General features: G+C 43.6%; 1 protein-coding gene across 5 annotated transcripts in view; it reads left to right on the forward strand.

The window, feature by feature from the left end:
- The window catches only part of auts2a (activator of transcription and developmental regulator AUTS2 a), a 1,149,797-nt gene that overhangs the window by 982,767 nt on the left and 144,166 nt on the right, over window positions 1-22,864 (forward strand). For all 5 annotated transcript variants that reach the window (XM_080210334.1, XM_080210338.1, XM_080210336.1 and 2 more), the window contains exon 7: window positions 14,515-14,563. In XM_080210334.1, coding sequence (XP_080066460.1) covers window positions 14,515-14,563 — 49 coding nt within the window. The remainder of the gene's footprint in view (window positions 1-14,514; window positions 14,564-22,864) is intronic.

Here is a 22,864-nt window from a genome sequence, read left to right on the forward strand (position 1 = left end):
TGTAATGAATAGCACAGAGTATATATTATACATACACATAAACTAAAACTTAGCAGTTCTTTCAAGGTGTAAATCTTTGAGAATTGGATGTCAAAACATACTTAGTTGCTGTTTCTATCAAAATTGTGACATGTTGTACAGGACAGGTCTTCATGATAAGAGACCAGCAAGTACATATTTTTATTGAAACACTCGGGACAGAAAGGGTCAAATTTCAGAGACTAGTAAGTTGTGCCAACTAAGATACATGATTTAGCGAACACTTTTAACCCAGTTTCTGTGTTAGCACTTGATATGGAACAAGAATGGGAGAAAAATGAAACTTGTGTACGCTTTTCCTTATTGCCCATAAACAATGTGTTTTGGAAAAGGAGCTGTGTCTGCTCCTGAGCCCCCAGAGTGTGTGCAGCTAAGTTAAATATAGCAAACCTTTGGGTGTTTAAACAAAATAGATTACTTTTAGTTGCAGTCATCCCAAAGGCCTAAATGCAATGTCACTCATGCACACATGATGTGAAGATGCTGGCGTTGGACTGGGGTAAACACAGTAAGAAGTCATGGTTAAGAAATAAGAAATTTAACGGTGGGAAGTGGGCTCACTGCCACTTTCCAACCTCCATCCCAAGTAACTGTGCGGCAGGAAGACCAGCGAATAGGGGATGATGGGGTGAGTGGTGGGTTTCCCTCATTCAAAAGTACTCTGTGCCTGATTTGAGGGACCTGATCTCAGGAAGAATACTCATGCACACATACATAGATGCGAGAAAGATACAGTTCAGGGGAAGAGTAAACTGTTAGAATTTGTAAACAAAAGAATAGTCCATAGTTGGTTTGTTATCAGAAAACAGTTGTTGTGGACTCCTTGAAGATGTTGTTCCACTCCTGAAGACTTAGCCAACGTAGATTCAGGTAGCTGGAGAGAATCTGAGTTATTGCAGGATACCCTCAAAGAGACGGAATGCTTAGGAGGTCACAAAGTTAGGCAATTGTAAGTTAATTATCAGGAGGTCATGATTTAAACAGATGGACTTTTAGGAATTGGGCTCGATCTGCAGCTGGTATCTGCAGTGGATGTCCTTTGTTGACTGTTTTTCTCTGTTTCTTGGTAAAATAAGGATTTGGATATTGGAAGCTGGTTTTGGTCATATGACAAGTAATTCTACCATCCACCCTGAATGATTTAAGATGGTAGCTATTGCTACCCTTTGGAAAATGAGTGAAAGGAGTGTTTGCATCGATAATCTGGCTTTGACAGCTTTCTTTGTTGAATTTCCAAACCTAGAATCATGAACTCAGGAAGTCCATTGATTTTTGAGTCTCTGGAAAACTCCAGACAGGCAGGTGTAAATTCCACAGCTGGATTCCATCTGGGTCATCATCCAGGTTGATTCAATTAGGAAATTTCTGGAGCTTTGATGTTATCGGTTGAATTTGAGAAGATTGTCTGACACTTGACGCCATCTTAAAGGTCTTGTTAATGTCCATTTTCAAGTAAAAGACAGCTCAGGAAATCGTATTCCAAATGCAGTCCACATTTAAAGTTTTAAATTGGACACGCTTTCACTGGACATGAATTCTTAACAGCTTGAAGAACCAATACACCAGTTGACAAATCCGTCGAGGAAATGAAAGCCAAGTGAATAGAGTGGCTATAGAAGCAATTGGCAAACAAATGATTAACTAAAGAGTATTTAATTCACAGATATTGGGTGGAGCTTTTTGCCTTCCTCTGTGGCGGGGGATGTTTAAGGGTGGCAGGTGGGCTCACTGCCACTTTCTCACCTCCTCCCCAAGTAACTCTGCGGCAGGAAGGCCAGTGGACGGAGTGATGGGGTGAGTGGGTGAGTGTTCCTCATTCAGAAGTACTCGTGCCTGATTGAGAGACCAGACCTCAGGAAGATGATCTTGCAAAGAGCCATCCCTTGCGCTTACTGATAACTCCTCCCTCTCCCCATCTGCCCCCAGCCCTCAAACGCTCACTTCTGGGATCCAGTGATGATATCAGGCCTTGGGTGGGTGCAGCAGCCACTGCCTTTCCAATGCTGCTTCCTTTCATTCAGTAGAGCTACCAGCCTCTACTGAAATGTCCAGCCATGGAAATGTCCGTGGTCAGAAGCCTCACAATATTTGATTTGGTAAATAATCAGCGGGTTGTCAAGGTGAAGTTCTTGCTCTCCCTTTCTCGTCCACAATGTTATCTTTCACTTTGTGCTTGTAGTTTCTGTTCCTGTGTTTTAATGCATGTGGCTTCTTATGTCCTGTCTCTTTCTTCCCCTCTCTCAATGTCACTTCTCTTTCTGTCCTGCTTCCTTCCACATTACGTTTATCACCTGTACTTTCCTGTTTCTAGCCTCCTGTCATATCGGTCTGCAAGAACCATTTGGCCGTGTTTCTAACAGAATGTGTAGTGTGGGGCGGGGACACGCAAGGCTGCTGGCCAGTGAAGCTGCTCCAGCGGGGAATGGGAGGGGTTGAACTGGGCTGGGTTGAGGCTGCATGCTGAACGGGCGTGGGCTTGGGTCAATGGTGTAGCACAAAGAGTGGGTGGGCGGGGGGGGGGGGGGGCAGGTGGCGGACTCGGTTTCCTGGTGTCATGCCAAGACTTAAAGAGAGAGTGGACAGGGATTGCCCGTGTGACACAGACTGTGCAAAAGGAGTGGGTTTGAGGTTACTGATGCAGCACAAAGGATTGGGAGGGTTGGCGGTCTCCTTTGCAGCGACTGTTGCACAAAGAAAGAATTGTGTTCTCTTCTACATGTAAGAGAGCCCTAGCTGCATGAGGCTGCCTGCGAATTGTAATCTCCTACATTGGTGGTGGACTCCTGCGGATTCACATTTTGTTTGTTTACTCGAGGGCCTTCACAACAGGCCTCGGAGCAAGAAATCTCAGATTTTTTGATGAGTATCATTTTGACGCTGGCAGGAGCCCATTTAAAATAAATGAGTTACTGCTGTTACAGTATCGCTGATTGGAAAAGCTTGATTGTCGTCAGCTAGCCAGTGGAGAATGTGGGATTTGCGGGAAGGTGGGGCGGTTGAGTGGGGGCGGGGGGGTTGTTGTTTAGGGGAAGTGTCCAGGGCACTCAAAGGCCCAATGCTGTTGTCTTGGGAGGTGCTATTGAGGCAGCTGAGTTAATAGACCATTTTCAGGGTTATTTTGCAAAATACCTTCTGGATATGGTGTGTGTGTGTGTGTGTGTGTGTGTGTGTGTGTGTGTGTGTGTGTGTGTGTGTGTGTGTGTGTGTGTGTTTTGTGAGTTGAAGAACTGCTTGAGTGACCGCTTCCCAGGAATGCAATTTCCTTTTGAATGCTTGTTTTAATGTTTGGAGCAGAAATTGAATTTGGGAAGAGTTTTCTTTATGGCGCAGGTAACGGGTGACTCGTAGAAAAAAAAGAGGAAAAAGTCAAAATGAGTGACTAGCACGGAGAAAAGTGAAATCTCCTGTAGTTAGAAGAAGAAAGAAGTGGGCAGTTTGGATGGGCATAATCGAGGTGACAAAAGTGACCGACACATGTTGCCATAATAGAATGTGGCATTTTATCTTGGAGAAAATTTAAACTTGTGTTAGGTTCAAAGGCTGAAATGCTGTGGCTGGAGGCTGATCACTGCATTTTCTTGATAAAGGTGATCCAGAGATTTCAGGTCCAGGCTCTCCTGTCTCTCATCTGAAGGAACATTGAAAAGTCTTGCGGGGGGAAAACAAAGCAAAAAGGAAATGCCTTCAGGAGATATGACTTTTACTGCGTTCAGTTGCTTCAGTGCATTTACCATGGAGCTTTTCATCCTGGCGTGAAACACGGCTGAAATGTTCAACCACCAGAAACTCCCCACAGAGTTCATTCTGTCAGAGCTGCGAGAAGAGAGGCTGCTGAATGTGATTGTTAAATAGCGAAAGTAGGGGTCTGATGATGGTTCTCCACAGGGATCGGAGATGGCACAAGACTTCAAAGCCTGCAGACATCCAGATCTGGGAGGTCTTTTCTTCAGGTCAAACCCCACAGACTCTTGAGGGGGTGGCGGGGGGAGCTGGTTCTGATTGTATTTCACAGAGGTTGGACAAGTAATGACTCGTTTCCCCTGCAGTCACTGCCTCTTTTCAGTGAGTCGAGCCTTAAGGCAGATTTTTAACCTGCTGCAGGGAACAGTGGAGGAACACAGAAGCTGAAGCCACCTTTATTGTACGTTTTAACCTGTTGTTTGCCACTGTATTTGCTGACCGTCCTGCAAACACATTAGGGTAGAATCTGGATAGATCCATGAATAGGCAGGGAATAGAGAGACATGGACTGCGTAGAGGCAAGAAAATATTAGATTAGAGAGGCATCTGTGTCAGCACAGACTTGGTGGGCTGAAGGGCCTGTTCCTGTGCTGTCCTGTTCTTTGTTCTAAGAGGTGAAACAGGAAGGAAGCTGTTGATGAATCTTTGCAAATTAATAGCCTTCTGCACAAATGGAATCTTGTGGTGAAAGAATGTGGGGTGGAATTTAATGCCCTCCCCCTAGGAGAGCTTGATGGTTTGGGCATGTAATCAGGTAGCCTGTGTTATAGATTGGGGGAGAGGTCTGGAATCACATCTCCCAGTTCCTGATCGTTGAGAAGGCCCACTATTGCCTGTTTAGAAGTTAAGCAGGTCTTCCCAAAAAGAAGCAATGTGGGCTCTTGGTAGCTCTCCAGATGGTGGGCAGGAACCCCCCCATCCCCCATCACTTCCATTAAACGCTGTCTATGAAATACATCAACTTTAGTTTACAGAATCATTCAACAGAAATCATTGAATCCTGACAGTGGAAAAAGAAGCCATTCGGCCCATTGAATCAATAACAATTCCTGTCACGCCCTATCACCATAGTTGAAGTCTTTATATTTATGTAAAGTTAGATTTCTTTGAGTCAGATTTTCCTAAATTCAATCAACTTCAATCTCCTTAACTTGAACTCTTGAGCAAGTGAGCACCCATTCCATAACCCGCAGGGTAATCTTGAACCTTATTGCAACCTGGGATCCAGGAACATCATAGTTGTAAGTTTATTTGTGACTCTGGATCAAAAGCTGGTTCTTCCTTATCTGAAGACAAAAGTGAGCTTATGAACCATGACCAATTGTGTTTTGATGGTATTGGAAGATGTTTAACCCTGCACTAAACTGACCTGGAATCAGTCTAAAATATTGTGCAATTACTCAGAGGCTCCAACCCTCTTATTGGTTGAGATTTTGATTATTCTGCACCAAAAAAAACTAACATTATTTAATGTGGCATGTATGTTTTCCAGTTTCCCAACATTTGAATCTCAAAGTTGCAAGTTGTGTATTGTTCCTTGTTCTAAGATGTGCGGGTTAGGTGCATTAGCCACACTAAATTGACCCTTAGTGTTGCAGGATGTGTAGGTTAGTGGGATTAGCGGGGTAAATATGTGTGGTTGCGGGGATCGGGCTGAGGTGGGATTGTTGCTGGTGCAGACTCGAAGGGCTGAATGGTCTCCTCCTGCATTGTAGGGTTTGTATGATTCCATAAACTTCCAAGAATGCATCCAAGCTCAATTTGCAATTCCTGCTCTCGGACTGATCCTTTACCTTACTATGTTCGTGCAATCAAGTGGACATAGGTTCAGGATGAGGGGCAGGAGGTTTAGGGGGGATGCGAGGAAAAACTTTTTTTACCCAGAGGTCTGGAATGCACTGCATGGGAGGGTGGTAGAGGTGGGTTGCCTCACATCCTTTAAAAAGTACCTGGATGAGCCTTTGACACGACATAACGTTCAAGGCTATGGACCAAGTGCTGGCAAGTGGGATTAGATAGGAGCTTCTAATATGTTGGTACAGACGTGATGGGCCAAAGGGCCTCTACTACACTGTATGATTCTGTGACTCTTGCTTCTTGCAAAATGGCCACTGCACTTAATTGCCCAGACAATAACAGTTACTGCACCTTAGAATGCTTCACTGTACACAGTGTTTTCATTGTACACAAAGTGTTTTGAGGTTGATGTATCAATGGTGAATATTTCCCTGATTTATACTTCCATTTTTATTTTCAGATTAAGCAGTTTATTTAAACCTAACAGGAAAATCTGCTTTATATTGGGATTACAATAAAAGAAGTCAAGAGATTCACAAATGACAATCGGATGTTATCAGAAAGACATGTCAGAACAATGTAATATTTTTACTATTATCAAAAATTGTGTGGTTCATTGATGTTAGCAGGGTAGCTTGTTTTGTGATGGTGTTGACAGTGCTGGTATATCCAGCCTGTTAAGATTCATTGCTAAATTGTGTCAGAAGTGGGACTTTGATACAAAACACAGTTTTGCGAGAAAACTTTGGGTTGAGATTTCTTGGAACAATAATCTTGTTTTGGTTCTTTCTGGATTCGGCCTGCCAGCCGCCATCTTCAATGAGTTACTTTTTGCAAGTGCCGAGAATCTGGTGAGCTGATTGTTTGTCAGCAGAGGTTCCTTTCTTCCAAGCCTGTGATCCCTGTTGACGTTGCTCCTTTTTAGGAGCCCCGTGGAAGCGAAATAATGAAATAACTGCAATAGATTTCAGTGACTGCTTCTTGGAGGCATTTCTCTGAATCTCATCACAGAACACATGCTGGACTCCATCAGATTTCCTGTCTGTCAGGTGCACAGGCCTGTCGACTAAAACATGAAATCAGTTGAGTGGAGCACGAAGCTGTTTATACCTTTGATAGATTACAAACCAAAAAGACAACTGATAGATATCTTCCATACACCCAGTGTTTACAGGTTGAGCAGTTCAATTTCCACCACTAATTGTGTTCCCACTACCTTCAGTTTCATTCTGTTATTGCTTCTCCTTTCTTGAAGAAGCTGGTACAATGCTTGATTGGCACCCCAGCCACCAACTGAAAAAGGCACTCCCTCTGCTGCCCTATAGTTAAGAAAGCCCACCAATGCCTCTAGTTTCTCAGGAGGCTAAGGAAATTTGGCATGTCCGCTGCCACTCTCACCAACATTTACAGATGTGCCAAAGAAAGCATCTTTTCTGGTTGCATCACAGCTTGGTATGGCTCCTGCTCTGTCCAAGACTGTGAGAAATTACAAAAGGTCACGAACGAAGCCCAGTCCATTGTGCAAATCAGCCTCCCATCCATTGATTCTGTCTACACTTCCTGCTGCCTCGGCGAAGCAGCCAGCATAATTAAGGACCCCACGCACCCGGGAAAATGATACAAAATTTTCCATCAGGAAAATGATACAAAGGTCTAAGATCGTGTACTAACTGCCTCAAGAACAGGTTCTTCCCAGCTGTCTTTTGAATGGACGTACCTTGCATTAAGTTGATCTTTCTCTAGCTATGACTGGAGCATGACATTCTGCACCTTCTTTCCTTCTTGCTGAACGGTATGCTTAGCCTCTATAGCAAGAAACAGTACTTTTCACTGTACCCCAATACATGTGACAATGATAAATTAAATCAAATCAAAAAAAAACCCCGTGTGCAGAGTGGCGGCAGCGTGTGCTCTCTGCAAGTAGCATGGCAGCAGCTTGCCAATGTCATTCATCAGCACCTCCCAAACCCATAACCTCCACCACCATGTTGGAAAAAGGCAGCTGGTCTTTGTGAATGTCATCACCATCCTGACTTCGAACTATATCATCATTCGCTCGTGGGTGCGGGGTCAAAATCCGCACCCCTCGCAGCACATCACTGCATGAACCCGCAGTGTTTGAGGAGGGCAGCTCACCGTCATCGTCTCCAGGCCAATGAATGTTGACCTTGCCAGCAATGCCCATATCCTGAGCATGAAATTTTTAAAAAAAGCCATCCAAATAATGTCTGAGAAACTGAATTGAATGGACTGGCAGCATCAGTGAGGAGGGAAACAGAGTTAATGTTTCAGGCCTGTGACCTTCCATTAGAAAACAAAACTGCTGGAAAAACATCAGGTCTGGCAGCATCCATGGAGAGAGAAAATAAGAGTCCGTATGACTCTTTTTCAGAGCTAAAGAGAGGGAGAAATGTGATGGATTATATTGTGTGTAAGTGAGGGGGCGAGGGTGGAGCTGCTGGGGCAGAGTAGAACATCAATGATAGGTGGGAGCTCGGAGAGATTGGGCAACGGATATGTGGATATCAATACAGAGGCAACTGTTTGCATCTTCTCCTGCCATTAATGCTTCTTCTGTCTTGTGACCTGCACATCTTAGCTCGATCCTGCTCTTATACTCCATCGCATCCCCTTCTTTCATTTGCTCTGAGGAAGAGTCACACAGACCCGAAATGTTAACTCTGTTTCTCTCTCCACAGATGCTGCCAGATCTGCTGAGTTTTTCCAGCATTTTTTGTGTTTGTTTCAGATTCCAGCGTCCACAGTATTTTTACCTTTCATTTGAAGTTCATTTACGGCCAATTAAGCACACCATTCTGGAGCTTGGGAAAGACATTGATAGAATAGATTCAAAAATTTATTTTGACCAAAACAGTGTCCTTGTGGGGAGATTTGTTACTTTGGTTTTGGGGAACGTTTTAACTAGATTGGCAGGGGATGGGTACCTCCGGCCAGATTCAGAAAGGACAAATTGGGTGCAGGGAGTGGGAGAAAATTGGCGAGTGACTCTGAAAGACAGAAGCAGCATGGGTTGCAAAGGAGATTCTTTGAGAAGGTGAGGCCTTCCTGAATAACCTCAGTCGGTACGGGAGTTGAACTAACGCTGTGGTCATTGCTCTGCATCACTAACCAGATGTCCAGCCAACTAAGTTAACTGACCCCCCTGCTAAATATGTAAATGCAAGTAAACAAAGCCATGGAGAGCACATGACATCATCACTGTAATGGATGCTTGGTTTAAAGAGGAGTAAAATTGGCAGCTCAACATCCCTGGATATAGGGTGTTTAGACATGACAGGGAGAGGGCTAAAAAGGTGGAGGTGTAGTATTGATAGTTAAAGAATCAACCACAGCTATGAGGAAGGATGATGTATAAAAAGAATTACCAAATGAGGCCAAATTGGTTTAGCTCAGAAATTAAAAAAAAGGGGCAGCAACACTACTCGGAGTGTATTATAGATCTCCAAATTGAGAGAGAGAGGAGCAAATAAATGTAGACAAATTCCTGAGTGCAAAACAGTAAGGCAGTAAATGTTAGAGACTTCAGCTATTCTAATATCAATAGGGATAGCAATAGTGTGAAGGGCACAATATTCTTGAACTGCATTCAAGGGACTTTTTTTAGTGGCCAGCACATAACAAGCCCAGTGAGATGGAACGCAATTCTAGATTTAAGCCGAAAATCTCCATCCTCGTTCATGGATGGGACTCTCCGGTGCCACTGAAAGGGAATGGAGTTTTGACTGGAACACCAATTCTGTGTTCCAATTTGAGCGGGCACGGATGGAATGGGAAAATCCCAGCCCTCAGTCTTGGAAAACAAAGCTGGATAAGTGAGTGAAGTAGCAGTAGGGCATTGTTTTGGCATATTGATGATAATACCATTAGATTTAGCATGATTATAGAAACGGAATGGGAGTAAAAGCTTTAAATTGGGCAAAGACACATTTTATGAAGCTGAGAGTTGATCTGGCACAAATGTATTGGTTACAGCTACTTCAAGAGAAATGTATGACAGACCAATGGTAGACATCAAAAGCGAGGTTCTCGGGGAACAATGTAGACATGTCCCCACAAAGAAAAAGAGTGTTGCTGCCCTTGGCTCCTAGGTTATCTAGAAGCATACAGGCAAGATAAAGCCACAAAATAATGCTTATGACAGTGACAAAAATGTTAGGAAGCCTTGGAGTATAGAAAACACAGGGCTGAAGTAAACCAGAAAAGAGAGGATATGAAAAAATATTGGCAGGTAAAGTCAAAGAAAACCCAGAGGTATTTTATTGGTACATTAAGAGCAAGAGGACAACTAAAGAAAGGGTAGGGTTGATCAAGAATGTGCAAGATGTGCATTGATGAAGAAGATGTGGGCAGAGTTCTTAAGAAGTACCTCATGTCTGAGAGATGATGTAGCCATTCTGAGAAGGAGTGTGAAACATTTGGCATAATAAGCATGTTGAGAGAGGAGGTAACTGGAGAGACTGATATTGAAGTTGGACAAGTCACTCGGGACAGATGGATTGGACCCAGACTGTTAAAGGAAGCCAGGGAGGAAATAGCAGATGCTCTGAGGATCATTTTCCAATCTCCACTAGGTATATGTGAGCTATCAGAGGGTTGGAGGTCTACAACCAATGTACCATCATTAAAAAAGTGCACAATGGATAGGCCAAGTAATTATAGATCAGTCAGTCTGACTCCAGTGATGGGCATATTATTAGAATCGAGTCTGAGAGCCAGGGTAAACTGTCACTGAGAAAGGAATGATTTATCAGGGACAGTCATCATGGATTTGATTTTAATGAATGTTGCCAGGACTGGAAAATTGAAGCTATCAGAAAAGATTAGGTAGGATAGATTTGTTTACCTTCAAACAGAGGCTGAGTGATTATTTGATTGAAATATACAAATTTATGAGGGACAGAGATAGAGTAAACAGGAGTTTACAGAGTTTACAGAGATAGAGTAAACAGGACTTGTTACTTTGAGTGGAGCATTCAGTTACCGGGAGTAGAGATTGAAGGTGATTGGTAAAAGGTTTAGGGGGGATATTAGGAAACACATTTACGTATCGAGGGTGGTACATGTCTGGAATGCATTGCCTGGGTTGGTGGTTGAGGTGGAAACCCTCAAATCATTTAAATGGCTCCTGGATCTGCACCTGAAGTGCAAGGTTCAGACCCAGATATTGGAAGGTAGGATTAGAATGGGCGGCCATTTTGTTTCAGCTTGCACAGACACGATGGGCTGAATGACTTCTTTCTGTGCTGGAACGTACCTGTGGTTCTGTAATTGGGAGTTGGGAGAGGTTTGGAATTAGGGTTGGGGGTGTGGAGAAGAGGCCCATTTAAAATGTTAGCAGAGAGGTCCATGACCAGAAGAGAGAGGCTAAACATTTCCATTAGGGACCTTCCCAAAATGCATTGCCTCATGCTGCTGCTCCACCTGGCCCACAAAGAAGGCCTGGAAAAGGCACTTAGCTTGCCTTTCTCTCAGGTTTCCTGAAATCCAGGGCTCCAGTTGCACTGGCTAATTTATATCTGTTCATTTTTTTTTCCATTTTGAGGCAGAACTTGCAGAATCTGCTCTGTAGGCAGATACAACATTGGCATGTTATGGATGTGTAAAGATACCAAAGGGATGTGAAGCAAAGGCACAAATATGGAACTGGTGTGCAGACATGTTCTGATTTAATTGAGGAGGGGACCAGGCCAGAAGGGCTGAATGGCCTATTCCTTATCCTATGTTCCTAATCCACTTCGGTCACTTCACACGTAAATGGGGGAGCATGGAAAATTTAATAACACCAGGAAGTATTGGATTGAACTGCCACCATGGGCCTCCTGAATCGCAAGAGGGAAAAAAGAAACTCTGGGGGCGGGATTTTCCAGCCACGTTGGCCCCAAGTCCAGAAAACCCCACCTGAGGTCAACGGACATTTTCATGGTCCATGTTCTCCCTGCTACAGTTTCTGTGGTAGGCGGGGTGGCAAAATTCTGCCCTTACTCTTCTCAGGTTTGGTTTCAGCTGTGATACAAAACTGTTGGCACCCACTGTTTACCATCAGCACTGCTTGGATAGGTACCATAAAGCTGCTGTTACTTCTGTGATTGTGTGCGTATACTTGAGGGTCAACTGTTTGCAGCTTCACATTCTGACCAGAACAGCTCCTATTGACACAAACAACTGATCTAACAGTGAAACTGGGGCACCAAGCCTTGCTGGGAGTTGCACCTATTGATGCCAGGTAGGATCAGATTGCTGTGATCCCCTTCCCAAGGTTGAATGAACCATTGACACTCTTAAAGATCACAGATGAATCTATAATCCCCTTCGTCGAGGTAGCAGAGCGAGAGAGAGGCAGCAATAGCGTCATTGGCCATCAAGAACTCAACTCCCTTCAGGAGAGGAGAAAAGGGAATAAAAAAATTGCTGCATGGAAATAAAATGGGCAGAGTTCTCCCGTGCTCCTGCTGATATGGGGGGTGGTGGAGGGCGTGGGAGGATGGTGGGAGACCCAAAAATCAGCTTTACAACAACATGAATTTCCTGCAGGACGTTCCGCAGATTCCATCATGGCAGATCAGGAAACCTCCTGGACGCTGGCGTGAGTCTCACTTGCATCCCACTAATGGGTTGCAGATGAAGGCCCAACCACTCACACCGATTTTCCGTGGCAACAGTAGGAAAACACGCCGGCGCGAAACATGTTTGGAACAAAGTGGCGTGTAGATGCTGGCACTCACCTGAACGTGATGCTTGGGGTCACCTCCGGAGTTCAGGCTGGAGATTGCCAGCAACCCTGGACCCAGGAGCCCCAGTGCAGGGGGTGGAAGGAGCATTTGTAGGTGGATCATCCAGATTCAGTGTCTTGGAGGGAGTCCATCTCCTGGCCTCATGATGTTCCTGGAGTTCCACCTTCCTTCTCAGGAAGTCCATCTTCTTTCTTCAGAAGTGGGCCAGTGATGTTGGGTGCCTTTTCAATATGGCGCCCAGATAGGTTGGCAGAGTGAGTTGATGCTTGGCACAGCAACCAACAAAAGAGTGACAAAGGAGAGGTTTTGATGGATGTGAAACGATACTCTGCAAAAACAGGGTGATAAAAGGAAATTGGGTATTGCGTCAGTGAGGGCATTTCTATTCGGCTATCTTGTGTCTCTTTGAAGAAAGGAATCCAATTTATATTGCCACACCAGTCAATTGTGCGTGTAATTGAACACTACTCACAACAGCTCGAATATTCCTTTACCTTTAACCTTCAAAAGTCATTCTAACTTCCTGGTAAACTGTCACGGGTTCAGTAATTAGTGCGTGAGCTTTAGTTTGAGCTTTGTCTGGGTATCTCATTCTATGTCTCAGTCTTTCATGTGCAGACAAGCAATGGGGGGGTGGGGGAAGGTAAATGTGGTTTAAAGGGGGGTTCTATTTTGTCCTCTTTCATACATTTTGATTGACAGATTAATTTCTGCTGGGCTGTGTGTTTCAGGAGTCAAAAAGAAACGAGGGTGCTGTCAGGTTTGCTTGTTGGAAAATTAGATTAAATGCCGTTGTCATTTGCAAAGGATTGCAGTGTTCGAGCGATAAGGTTACATTTAATGAGAGGAAAGAGCCTTCTCGCAAGGGGGATGATGATTTTCTTGTGTCAGGCTGGTGCTTTATCACAGAACCTGATACTGCTGCACCCTGGCAGCCGCTGATAATGGATGATCAAGAACAGTACCACTTCAATCGCCACACTGCTCTAAGTGACAACTTATCGGCCGTTTGAACTGCAGGGACAGGGAAATAATTAGCAGCCAACATGTGTCTTGCAAGTGGCGGCGTAGCATCCAGCCACCTCGCTCTTCCCCTGCTCTTGCCCTCCTGCCAGGGCAGCTTGTTCTTTGGCTTACGGAACACTCCAGTTCCCAGGATGGACTTTCCCCACATGAATGGGATGGCACAATGGAGTGACGGACCTGGTACAGCTCCTTAAGTGTTGGGAAGAAGGGAAAAAAGAGGGCTTGAGTTGCAATAATAATTCTTGTGTCAAATTAAAGCTTGGCGGCTGGAAGTTCCTGTCTCTCATCTTTAGCACTCCTCTTCAACATATCCATTACTGAAAAAAGAAGTGTTTTATGCTGTGGAGCTGACACAAAGGAAGCTCAAATTTATCATTTATTTTGAGCGTTTTAATTTTATGTTCTCACATCATTTGCAACCCTGAAAGTTACTTGTTGTTGAGAATTTAATAATTTGTTTCTTAATTGCTTTATTTTTGATGTTGAGTCCTGTCTTAAAAAGGTGCAGTTGTTGATGCTGTGACCCTGTGCCATTGGATTAGGTTAAAGGTTGAAGTTGGATGCAGGTCAGAGGGAGTGGAGTAGGGGCGGTGGGGGAAGGAGAGAGAGCGAGTGGAAGACAAAAGCTGTATTCTGTGTAGACATGCCTTGAGCTCACTTTGTGCCTTTAATGAATATGTGCGGACGATTACAACACAAAACTAGCTTTTGTTTTGGAGGAAAATGGTTTTTTTACCCCTTTGTAACAATGTAAGGAAGTGGTTGCGCCTGTAACAAATAAGGTAGAAAATGGTGGAGCTTGCATTTCTGGGTATGCAGTGTTGAACTGGATGATGAGGTGCTTCAAGTCCAGAATGTTCCAACATTGTCAAGCTATCTAGTCAAACAAAAATGGTGGTTAGTAGAGTACAAGGTACAACAGCTTGTCAGAAAACCTATAACAAAATTACATGAATCGCACTCCATACTTAAGTATTGGTTTTCAATCTGTAGTCCAGAGAGGTACAAGATTATCTTGAGGCGTAATCTTCAAATGCTGTTTAGAAAAATACTCTGGCTCTATCTTGTGGAGGGTTAAAGTAACTACATAGAGGAATGCTTGCACTAATTTTTTTTCTCTCCTAATCAAAACATAACTTTTTTTTGTGCTCTCCTCTAGGTTTCGGATGCCACTTCAGAGAAACTTTTCAATACTACCACGAGTAAAGGTAGGCCATCTCCCCATCCCCTCACCATCTTCTCATCGCTGTCTCCTGAACAAGGCTGCTGACTTTAAGCCAAATGCGAAGTGGCACTTTTTTAAACTGCTAATTGTGGAGATTTCAGTATTCCTTTTTTTTGGTTGGGGGTAGGCGGGGGCGGGGGGAAGGTGGTATTGGTTGCAGCCAGTAATATAAAAGAGGGCAACCATTGAATCAACATTCCTACTTCACTGCTGGTAACTAGGGTGAAGGGCTCTCAAGTTGTAGAAGCAAAGGATGATTGATGAACAAAAGGCTTTTCCTCTTGCCCTTGCTTTCTTTCTGGATTTGAATGTATTTCCCACATTCTCATCTTTGTTTACTCATACAGTTTGATTTGTGGCATCCATTTAGTTGTGAATGGCCATGCTTGACAGAGATTCTTTATCCAACTGCAGTTTTTTTTTGAGGTGATTTAGTTCCCGTGAAAGGATTACGGTTTCTTTGTGTGGCCTTAAATCAACAGCAGCTTTTTTATATAAGAAAAAAAACATTGCCAGGAAACACACACAAATAGGCCTTTAGTATATTTTCTTCTGCCCTTATTTCCATGAAAATAACCTTTTTTCTCCCCCCTCGAGTGTTTTCCTCATGCCATGTGTTAATTTGTGTTGCCAGCATGAGTGACAAGAGATAAGTGTAAATGCAGGTGTTGGGAGGTTGGACTCTTGGAACTTTGACTGGGGAAGCAGAGATCGATTGGGGCGGGACGATGGGGTGGGGAGAGCAGAGATCAATGGAAGTATGGCAACTGTTTTGTTGTGGGGAACTTGTATTCACTCTCCAAGCATTGGAAAAACTGTGCTCGGGAGGACTCCTGTTGTGAAGATATAATCTCAATGCTTGTATCAAGACAGGTGCATGAGGCTCAATATTTCAGGTCATTTTCTCAGACGTGTAGCATTTAAACTTCATTTCTTGTGAATATTGTTAGGAATTTTTTCTTGCATTGGCTAAAGTTAGTTTTAAGGTCCTTGCACCTAATTGTGATCACATTCCCAGAAATCTGAGAGTCCGTATAATATATGAGAGTCTATACAATATATTACAAGAAGTGCTCACTTTAAAACGGTTGAGTGAAAAAATTCTTAATTTCATGCGGTTGACCTGGATTCCAATTTTGGATATGTGGATCTAATTATATATCTGTTCCTTTTAATTGCTGCTTTACAGTGCTCCCCATTTTTTTAATAATTACCTACTTTCTCTTTAGTTGTACTGTAATATTGAAAATATTATCAGGTCGGTGACTCAGAGATCCATTTTTTTATATAAATTGGCCCCTGGGTACGTCTCGCTATTCAGAGTGATGTTTCCTGAATAATCTTATGTGCTTGCTTCACACTGTTACAGCATTAGCTTAATAGGAACTGGGACCTCAACCCAAGTTCTATGTGGTCCATGCTTGGTAACAATTTAAACTGAAATTTTGTAGGGTAGGAAAGCTTTTTCTTATATCTTGTATGGTGCTGAGTTAATTAAGCACACCCGGCGTAGTGTCATGTTACAATTACCTTAAGTGTTTGCAGTCGGGGTAATGTAATGCCCCAGAGTTCCAAGTTGTGATTAGCCACCCAGTGACCCATGCTGGAAGAATGCATGTGGGTAGCCATTGAATAAAAAGAGTGGCTTGCAATTATCTAACACCTTTCATGATATCCTAGAGTGCTTTATAGTTAATGAAGGACTTTTGAAATCTAGTCACCATCGTAATGTAGAAAACACACCAGCCAATTCACACGATGGAAGATTCTACAAACCTCTTGCTCATCCGTTGAGGTGAAGGCCACAATGTTCAGCATTTAGGGTATCTGGTCGGGTTCTGATAGATACAACAGTGACTGCAAAGGCTGAACCCAGAAGGTTCTGCTGAAAATGGGACAGGAAAATTAAAGATACATGTATGCCTTAAGGTGAAACATCTTTGCCCTCAGGCAGTTTGGGGAATTAACCCACAACCTGAGCATACAAATAGTAGGCTGATAATGACCTGATTATCTGCACTAATGGTGTTGGCTGAGGAATAAATATTAACCAGTGGTCCACTCTGAAAGAGGGCCATGAGAGGGCAAACAGGGCCTTGACTTAACACATTATTCTAAAAGTCACCCGATTGGGCAGCATTTTTTCAGCCGGAGTTTCTGCTTTGGTTTTGTGGTCAAGTCTCTGGATTGGGACTTGAACCCACAACCTTCCTGCTCAAGAGGCAAGAGTAATACCACCTGTGGCTGACGCTGGATTGGATTTTACTGTGGTGTTCCCTACTCTCAGTAACCTTGCAACACACTCTGTTCAGGCTCATGCACAAATGAGTGTCAGTTAGACAGGTTAGACAATGTCCATGGATTGTGTCCCTGCTTTTCAGTATAGACCAACCAAGAGTATTAACCTTTCAAACTGCCAAGATCTATCATCCCCATCAGAGTAACCAGACACCAGGCTTGCAGAAGGTGAAATAGTTGCTGAAAGATGTAACTTCAGTTCTGGGTTTCACAGCCCATATGTCTCATTCGGAATTGGTTTTACAAAGTGGAGCTATTAATCACTAAATATGTGTGTTGTGAAACGGGACTGGAGAGAGATGAGCACGCTTTGTAGAAAGAACAACAAGGAATTGCAGAGCTGGCAACAGCTGTAACCAAGATAACATCTTGAAAGAATGTACAGTGAAACATCATATGGAATTAATGTACCATGTTGGAATCTAGAATGATTATAAGCATCAACACAATGCATCTAAGTGTATCTGTTGATCAGTGCTTGGCACCTGTTTGTAGCTACTTAAGTGAGCTACACTGACTTGTTTGTGAAGGTTTTATTTACAATGATTTCCTGACTCATGAACTTCAAATCTTCGATTGCCTCCCAAAATACTTAAATTGTACATACACATTATACCATTTCAGAATTATCTAAATGGTTCTACACAACTCTCTATACACATCTGCAGCCACAACTGTCCACACGTCTCTGCAGTCACAGCTGCCTCTATGCCTCTCTACTTGGGCGGAATCTTCTGTTACCAGAGGTAGCAAGCTTGGGATAGGAAGGACACTTCATTTGGCGGGTTAGTGTTACACCCTGCTGCCTTCCCACCTCCACCTGAATTAAGTTATGACCTGGAAAGTTCAAGGTTAACCGTCATGCCAAGATGCCACTAAAGAACTTTGAATGACCAATTAATCTAAGAGTCTCTTCCTGCCCTGCTGTGATTAATCCAACTCCAGGCAGGCCTGCTGATGTGCGGCATGACTGATAAAAGCATGCGGCTGTCTGTCATCCGGAGGCCTTATGGTGGTAGTGCCGAGATGGTTCCCTGGTTAAAGGCACTCAGTTCCTGACCGAAGGTGTGGGCATTGGGCAGGGGAATTATCTGCTGAGAACTATCTTGGTTATGATCCCCTTGTCCCATCTACTCATGACCTTATCACCCTGAGAACTCAGAAGGAGTTCAGCCCATCGAGTCTGCACTGACCACAATCCACCCAGGCCCTATCCCTGTAACCCCATGTATTTACCCTAGCTAATCCCCCCGATACTAAGAGACAATTTCGCATGGCCAATCCACGTAACCTGCACATCTTTGAACTGGGGGAAGAATGATGTGGAGATGCCACAACTCTTCACTCACCTGAAGAAGGAACGACACTCCGAAAGCTTGTGCCGCCAAATAAACCTGTTGGACTTTAACCTGGTGTTGTTATTGTAGGAGGAAACCAGAGCATCTGGAGGAAACCCACACAGACACAGGGAGAAGGTGCAAACTCCGCTCAGACATGGCCCAAGCCAGGAACAGAACATGGGTCCCTGGCGCTTTGATGCAGTAATGCTAACCACTGTGCTGCCCTAATCTATCAGGCCTTCCAAAGAACTGGCAGCGCAGGTCTCCTGCCGGCTTGCCAGCTAGGAGGCGAGATCTTCGCTGCCAGCCAAAGATTTCATTTATGGGATGTGGGCATCGCTGATATGTTAGCATTTATTGCCTATCCCAAGTTGCCCTCGAGAAGCTTTTGACAAGCCTTTTTGAACTGCTGCTGTTCCTTAGTTAGATACGATATGTGCACCCATAAGGCTGTTGAAGGAGTCAGTTCCAGGATTTTCTTCCAGTGACTGTGAAGGAACGGTGATAATATTTCCAAATCAGGATGCTGAGTGGCTTGGAAGGGACCCTCTATGTGGTGGTGTTCCCAGGTATCTGCTGCCCTTGTCCTTCTAGCATGTAACAGTTGTGGGTTTGGAAGGTGCTGTCTTGTGGAATTTTGGCTGCTTTGTGACCTGGTGTGGAACAGAGGTCTGAGCACATTCTTAAGGTGTGTAACTTAGTGGTTGTGTTGCAATCTGTTTGGATGATGTGATTGTTGTGGTTGAATAGCAGACAGTGTATGCGGATTCTGAGGTATGGATGAGAGTCTTGCAACAGTGCTAAGCATCTAAGGATGGGGAGAAACTATGAGTGTTGTTGTATGTGCTGATATATGAAGGTTGTTGGTATGTGGGTGAAGGGAATGCGGTGAATTGCCCAACATGAGACAGTAATAGTGCAGTTGTAAGGATTTTGGGATTCAATAACTTTAAACACTCAAGTGCCATCATTGAACTTCTCTGGGCCTGATTCCTGGCCTTCTGTTCCCTTTGTATTGCACTGTCAGATCACCTTGAGGCACGCTCCATAGCACCGTAATTCACTCTTCTTCCTGCTTCCACAAAGAGTGCAGCGACTGCTCCAGCTAGAACCCTTTAAGAGGTGCGGGTTGGCCTTAAGTTGTGCACGCTGGCTTTCAATGGTGCAAGTCCCGCACATAAACCCCTGCTGAGGTGCACAGCAACTCAGCGATGCACTTAGCCCTGGTTGCTCATAGCAATCCTGCAAATTAGCAGCAAGCGCAAAGTTGGCATGGTGCCTGCATCAGAAGCAACAGGTGCAAGTTAACACTGCAGCGCAATCCAAGCCCCCATTTTCAGGGGCTATCATGTTTAACTCCGTCGTATTTAGTAGGTGTTGGCTAGTTGCCTTCGAGCACCACTGTGGCAAGATGAACAGGTTTTCAAAATAATCGTCTTTGACAATACTGGCAAAAAGTCAAAAGGTGTTTCAACTGGAAGCATTGGCAAGACTTCAAGGCCGAGAGCTAAACAAACATGGGAGTAAAGCACTCTGCTGTTTACTAAATCACTACAGTGTAATACTTCTCAGTCACTTACGAGTGTGTGACCATATCCTGAGGACATTTAAGTTCAACCCCCTGGGCCTGACTTTGATGAGGTAAGCTTGTTTTATGCTCCAATTTAAACTGAGAGTCTTTTTAAAAAAGGTCTTCCAAAAGCAGCCTCCTCCATTGCAGTAAAGGTCATTAAGCAATTAACCTGCCTTTAGCACTGGGTGGCAGCTGGAGAATTGACGCCTGCCATTGGGAGTCATGCCATGTGCTGCAGCTAATTGTCAAACTCACTCAACCAACTTAGTAATTAATATGTTTTAGCCAGAGGGACATATTTGCTATTCCCTTAAATTCATCTTGTTAAGTTGTTTTTCTCCAAGACAATGTGTGACTTAATAGATTATTCCCAACATTGTTCTTATCTTTTTCAATGGTCTTTCAACTTCTTGACTGGAGGTCCCTTGGCGTGTACGTGGTCTTATCGGATTCTCACCTATCAACACAATACCCTCCATTTTGATGACGCTCATTCTGAAATCGTCGTCTTAGCTCTGGGACTTACGTTTGGACTCAACTTCATCACAAGACTAGTGTGTTCTCATTCCCATTTCTACTAGGCTAAATAATTTGGTTAAAATGACTTTGTCTACTCAAAATCTAGAATGGAACTGATTTGTACCATAAGCAAACTTCCTATTTCACAAACATTTACTTGCCAGATTAAATCATGGGCTGGCATGCAGAGTTGCTCCAGGTGACCTTGTGTGCTGATGCCGTGTGACATTGTGTAGGTCATCATCTCATTACACAGTGTAATTCTGGAGTACGGAATCTGGAACCCACGGATGGGGTCACAGTCAAGCTGACATAGGCTTGCATGGTGGCACACAGGTGGCACAATGGTTAGCATTTGCTGCCCCACAGCACCAGGCATCCACGCTCAGTTCCCAACTTGGGTCACTGTGCGGAGTGTGCACGTTCTCCCTGTGTCTCCGGGTGCTCCGGTTTCCTCCCACAGTCCGAGAAACATATTGGTTAGGTGAATTAGCAATGCTAAATTCTCCCTCAGTGTACCCAAACAGGGACAGGAGTGTGGTGACTAGGGGATTTTCACAGTAACTTCATTGGTGTTAATGTAAGCCTACTTGTGACAATGATAAATGGACTTAAAACTAGATGTGGAACAAATTGAGGCAGTTAAATTGTAAATCTATGACTGGAATTCTTAAACAAAATAGACAACAATGTAGCTGGTGGAAGATTGAAACAGAAAAATGCTGGAAGCACTAAGGAAATCAAGCACAGCATCTACAGAAAGAAATGACAAGTTGTTGTTTCAGACGTTGCTCTTCATCCGAGCTGCCAGTTGGGATGAGAATCCTTGCCTGAACATGAATATATTTGGTTTCCTTTGCTGAAACTTTGGAACCTTCCCAGAAGCAAAAGTAGCTTGTCACTGGAGTATCATGAAACAAGCTTTCATGACTTCAAATCCCAAGAACACAGTGTGGAACTACTCAAGTATTCAGTGGTATAAGTTGTATTCAGAAAGACTGGAAAGGGCAAAAAGTTTGCAGTAAATGTTATTTAGCCAATGGTCCTTCCGGTTATGAGGTTCGAGGAAAACAGAAGCAAAATATCCATCTCATGGCTTTAGCTGGGATGATCCAATCAGTTGGAGGTTCTTGGAATTTCACTCATTGCAATTTTGATTTTAACAACACAGCAGCACAGTGCTTAGCACTGCTACCTCGCAGACCAGCTTGGGTCACTGTCTGTGTGGAATTTGCCCATTTCTCCCTGTGTCCTTGTGGGTTTCCTCCGGGTGCTCTGGTTTCCTCCGAAAGGCGTGCTGGTGCTGGTGCATTGGCCGTGCTAAATTTTCCCTCAGTGTTCCCAAACAGCCGCTGGAGTTTGGCGACTAGAGGATTTTCGCAGCAACTTCATTGCAGTGTTAATGTAAGCCACCTTGTGACACTAATAAATAAACTTTAAACTTTAATGGTTCAAATGGACTTGGAATAAAATTCAAATGAAGCAACATGACATAGTGGGCCCTGATGGAAGGACCTGAAATGTTAACTTGTTTCTCTCTCTACAGATGCTGCCAGACCTGCTGAGTATTTCCAGCATTTTCTGTTTTTATTCTGGGTTTCCAGCCTCTGCTTTATTTTACTTTTGTCCAAAGTGGAATCCACGAAGAGTAATAAAAATTCAGCAAATTAAGAGGAACAGTTTATAGTCTAATCCAGAGGACAAAGTGGCATATATTAAAATGAATGCAAATTTGTCATGTGTGCACTTAAGTCCCAGGACCACCAAGTCCAGGGAGAGGAGGGAATGGATCATCTGTTGTGTGAAATTTCAAGTGTCTGGCTACACTTGCCAGCGAGATTGCAGGATATTTGTGTGTACGGTCCTTAGTCTGGACATAGGACATTGGAATGAGCTGAGATGCAGTAGGCACAGAGATTGACAGACTGGTATAAAGTGAGTCTGAAATTTGGGGTAAGTTTCCCCAATCTTTCACATTGGTTGTTTGCTCTGTGCCCCAGTTACATGTGTCTGTGGGTGGAAATATCACCACCTCTCTTCCCGCGCCCACCCTCCCGGCCCCAATCCCAGCTATCCCAGATACTGAGTCTACACATTCCTCTGCCAGCGTAACGATAACTTGAAACAGAGAGGGAAAAAAAACCATGAGTTAATCAAATAATGTGGCTAATATTGAGGATATTCAACAAGTTTGATTTCAGAAGCTTAAAACTAGATACTTAAAAACAAATCACTTAGTGCACATACTCGTAAAAGCTTTTCCTCACAGATTGCTGGCTAAATAACTAATTTTATGCAGCATTTTAGAGAGGAGAGCATTCAATGAAACCTCCAATTAACTAACATTTATTTAACATTAACAGTAATTATAGACAGTAGTCTCTTGCCCACAGATGTGTCAACATTTAGTATCAAGTCTAATCATTCAATGAAATGGAGAAAGTTCAGTGAGTACCAATTAACAGGCCAATTAGTATGACTGAAAGTGTTGGGTAATCATTTGTTTGCTTAAATTACAATAACAAAAATGCAACATACTGTGTCGAAAGCTTGT

The sequence above is a fragment of the Carcharhinus amblyrhynchos genome, chromosome 23 (assembly GCF_965287045.1).
Source record: "Carcharhinus amblyrhynchos chromosome 23, sCarAmb.v2.hapA, whole genome shotgun sequence".
Lineage (NCBI taxonomy): Eukaryota > Metazoa > Chordata > Chondrichthyes > Carcharhiniformes > Carcharhinidae > Carcharhinus > Carcharhinus amblyrhynchos.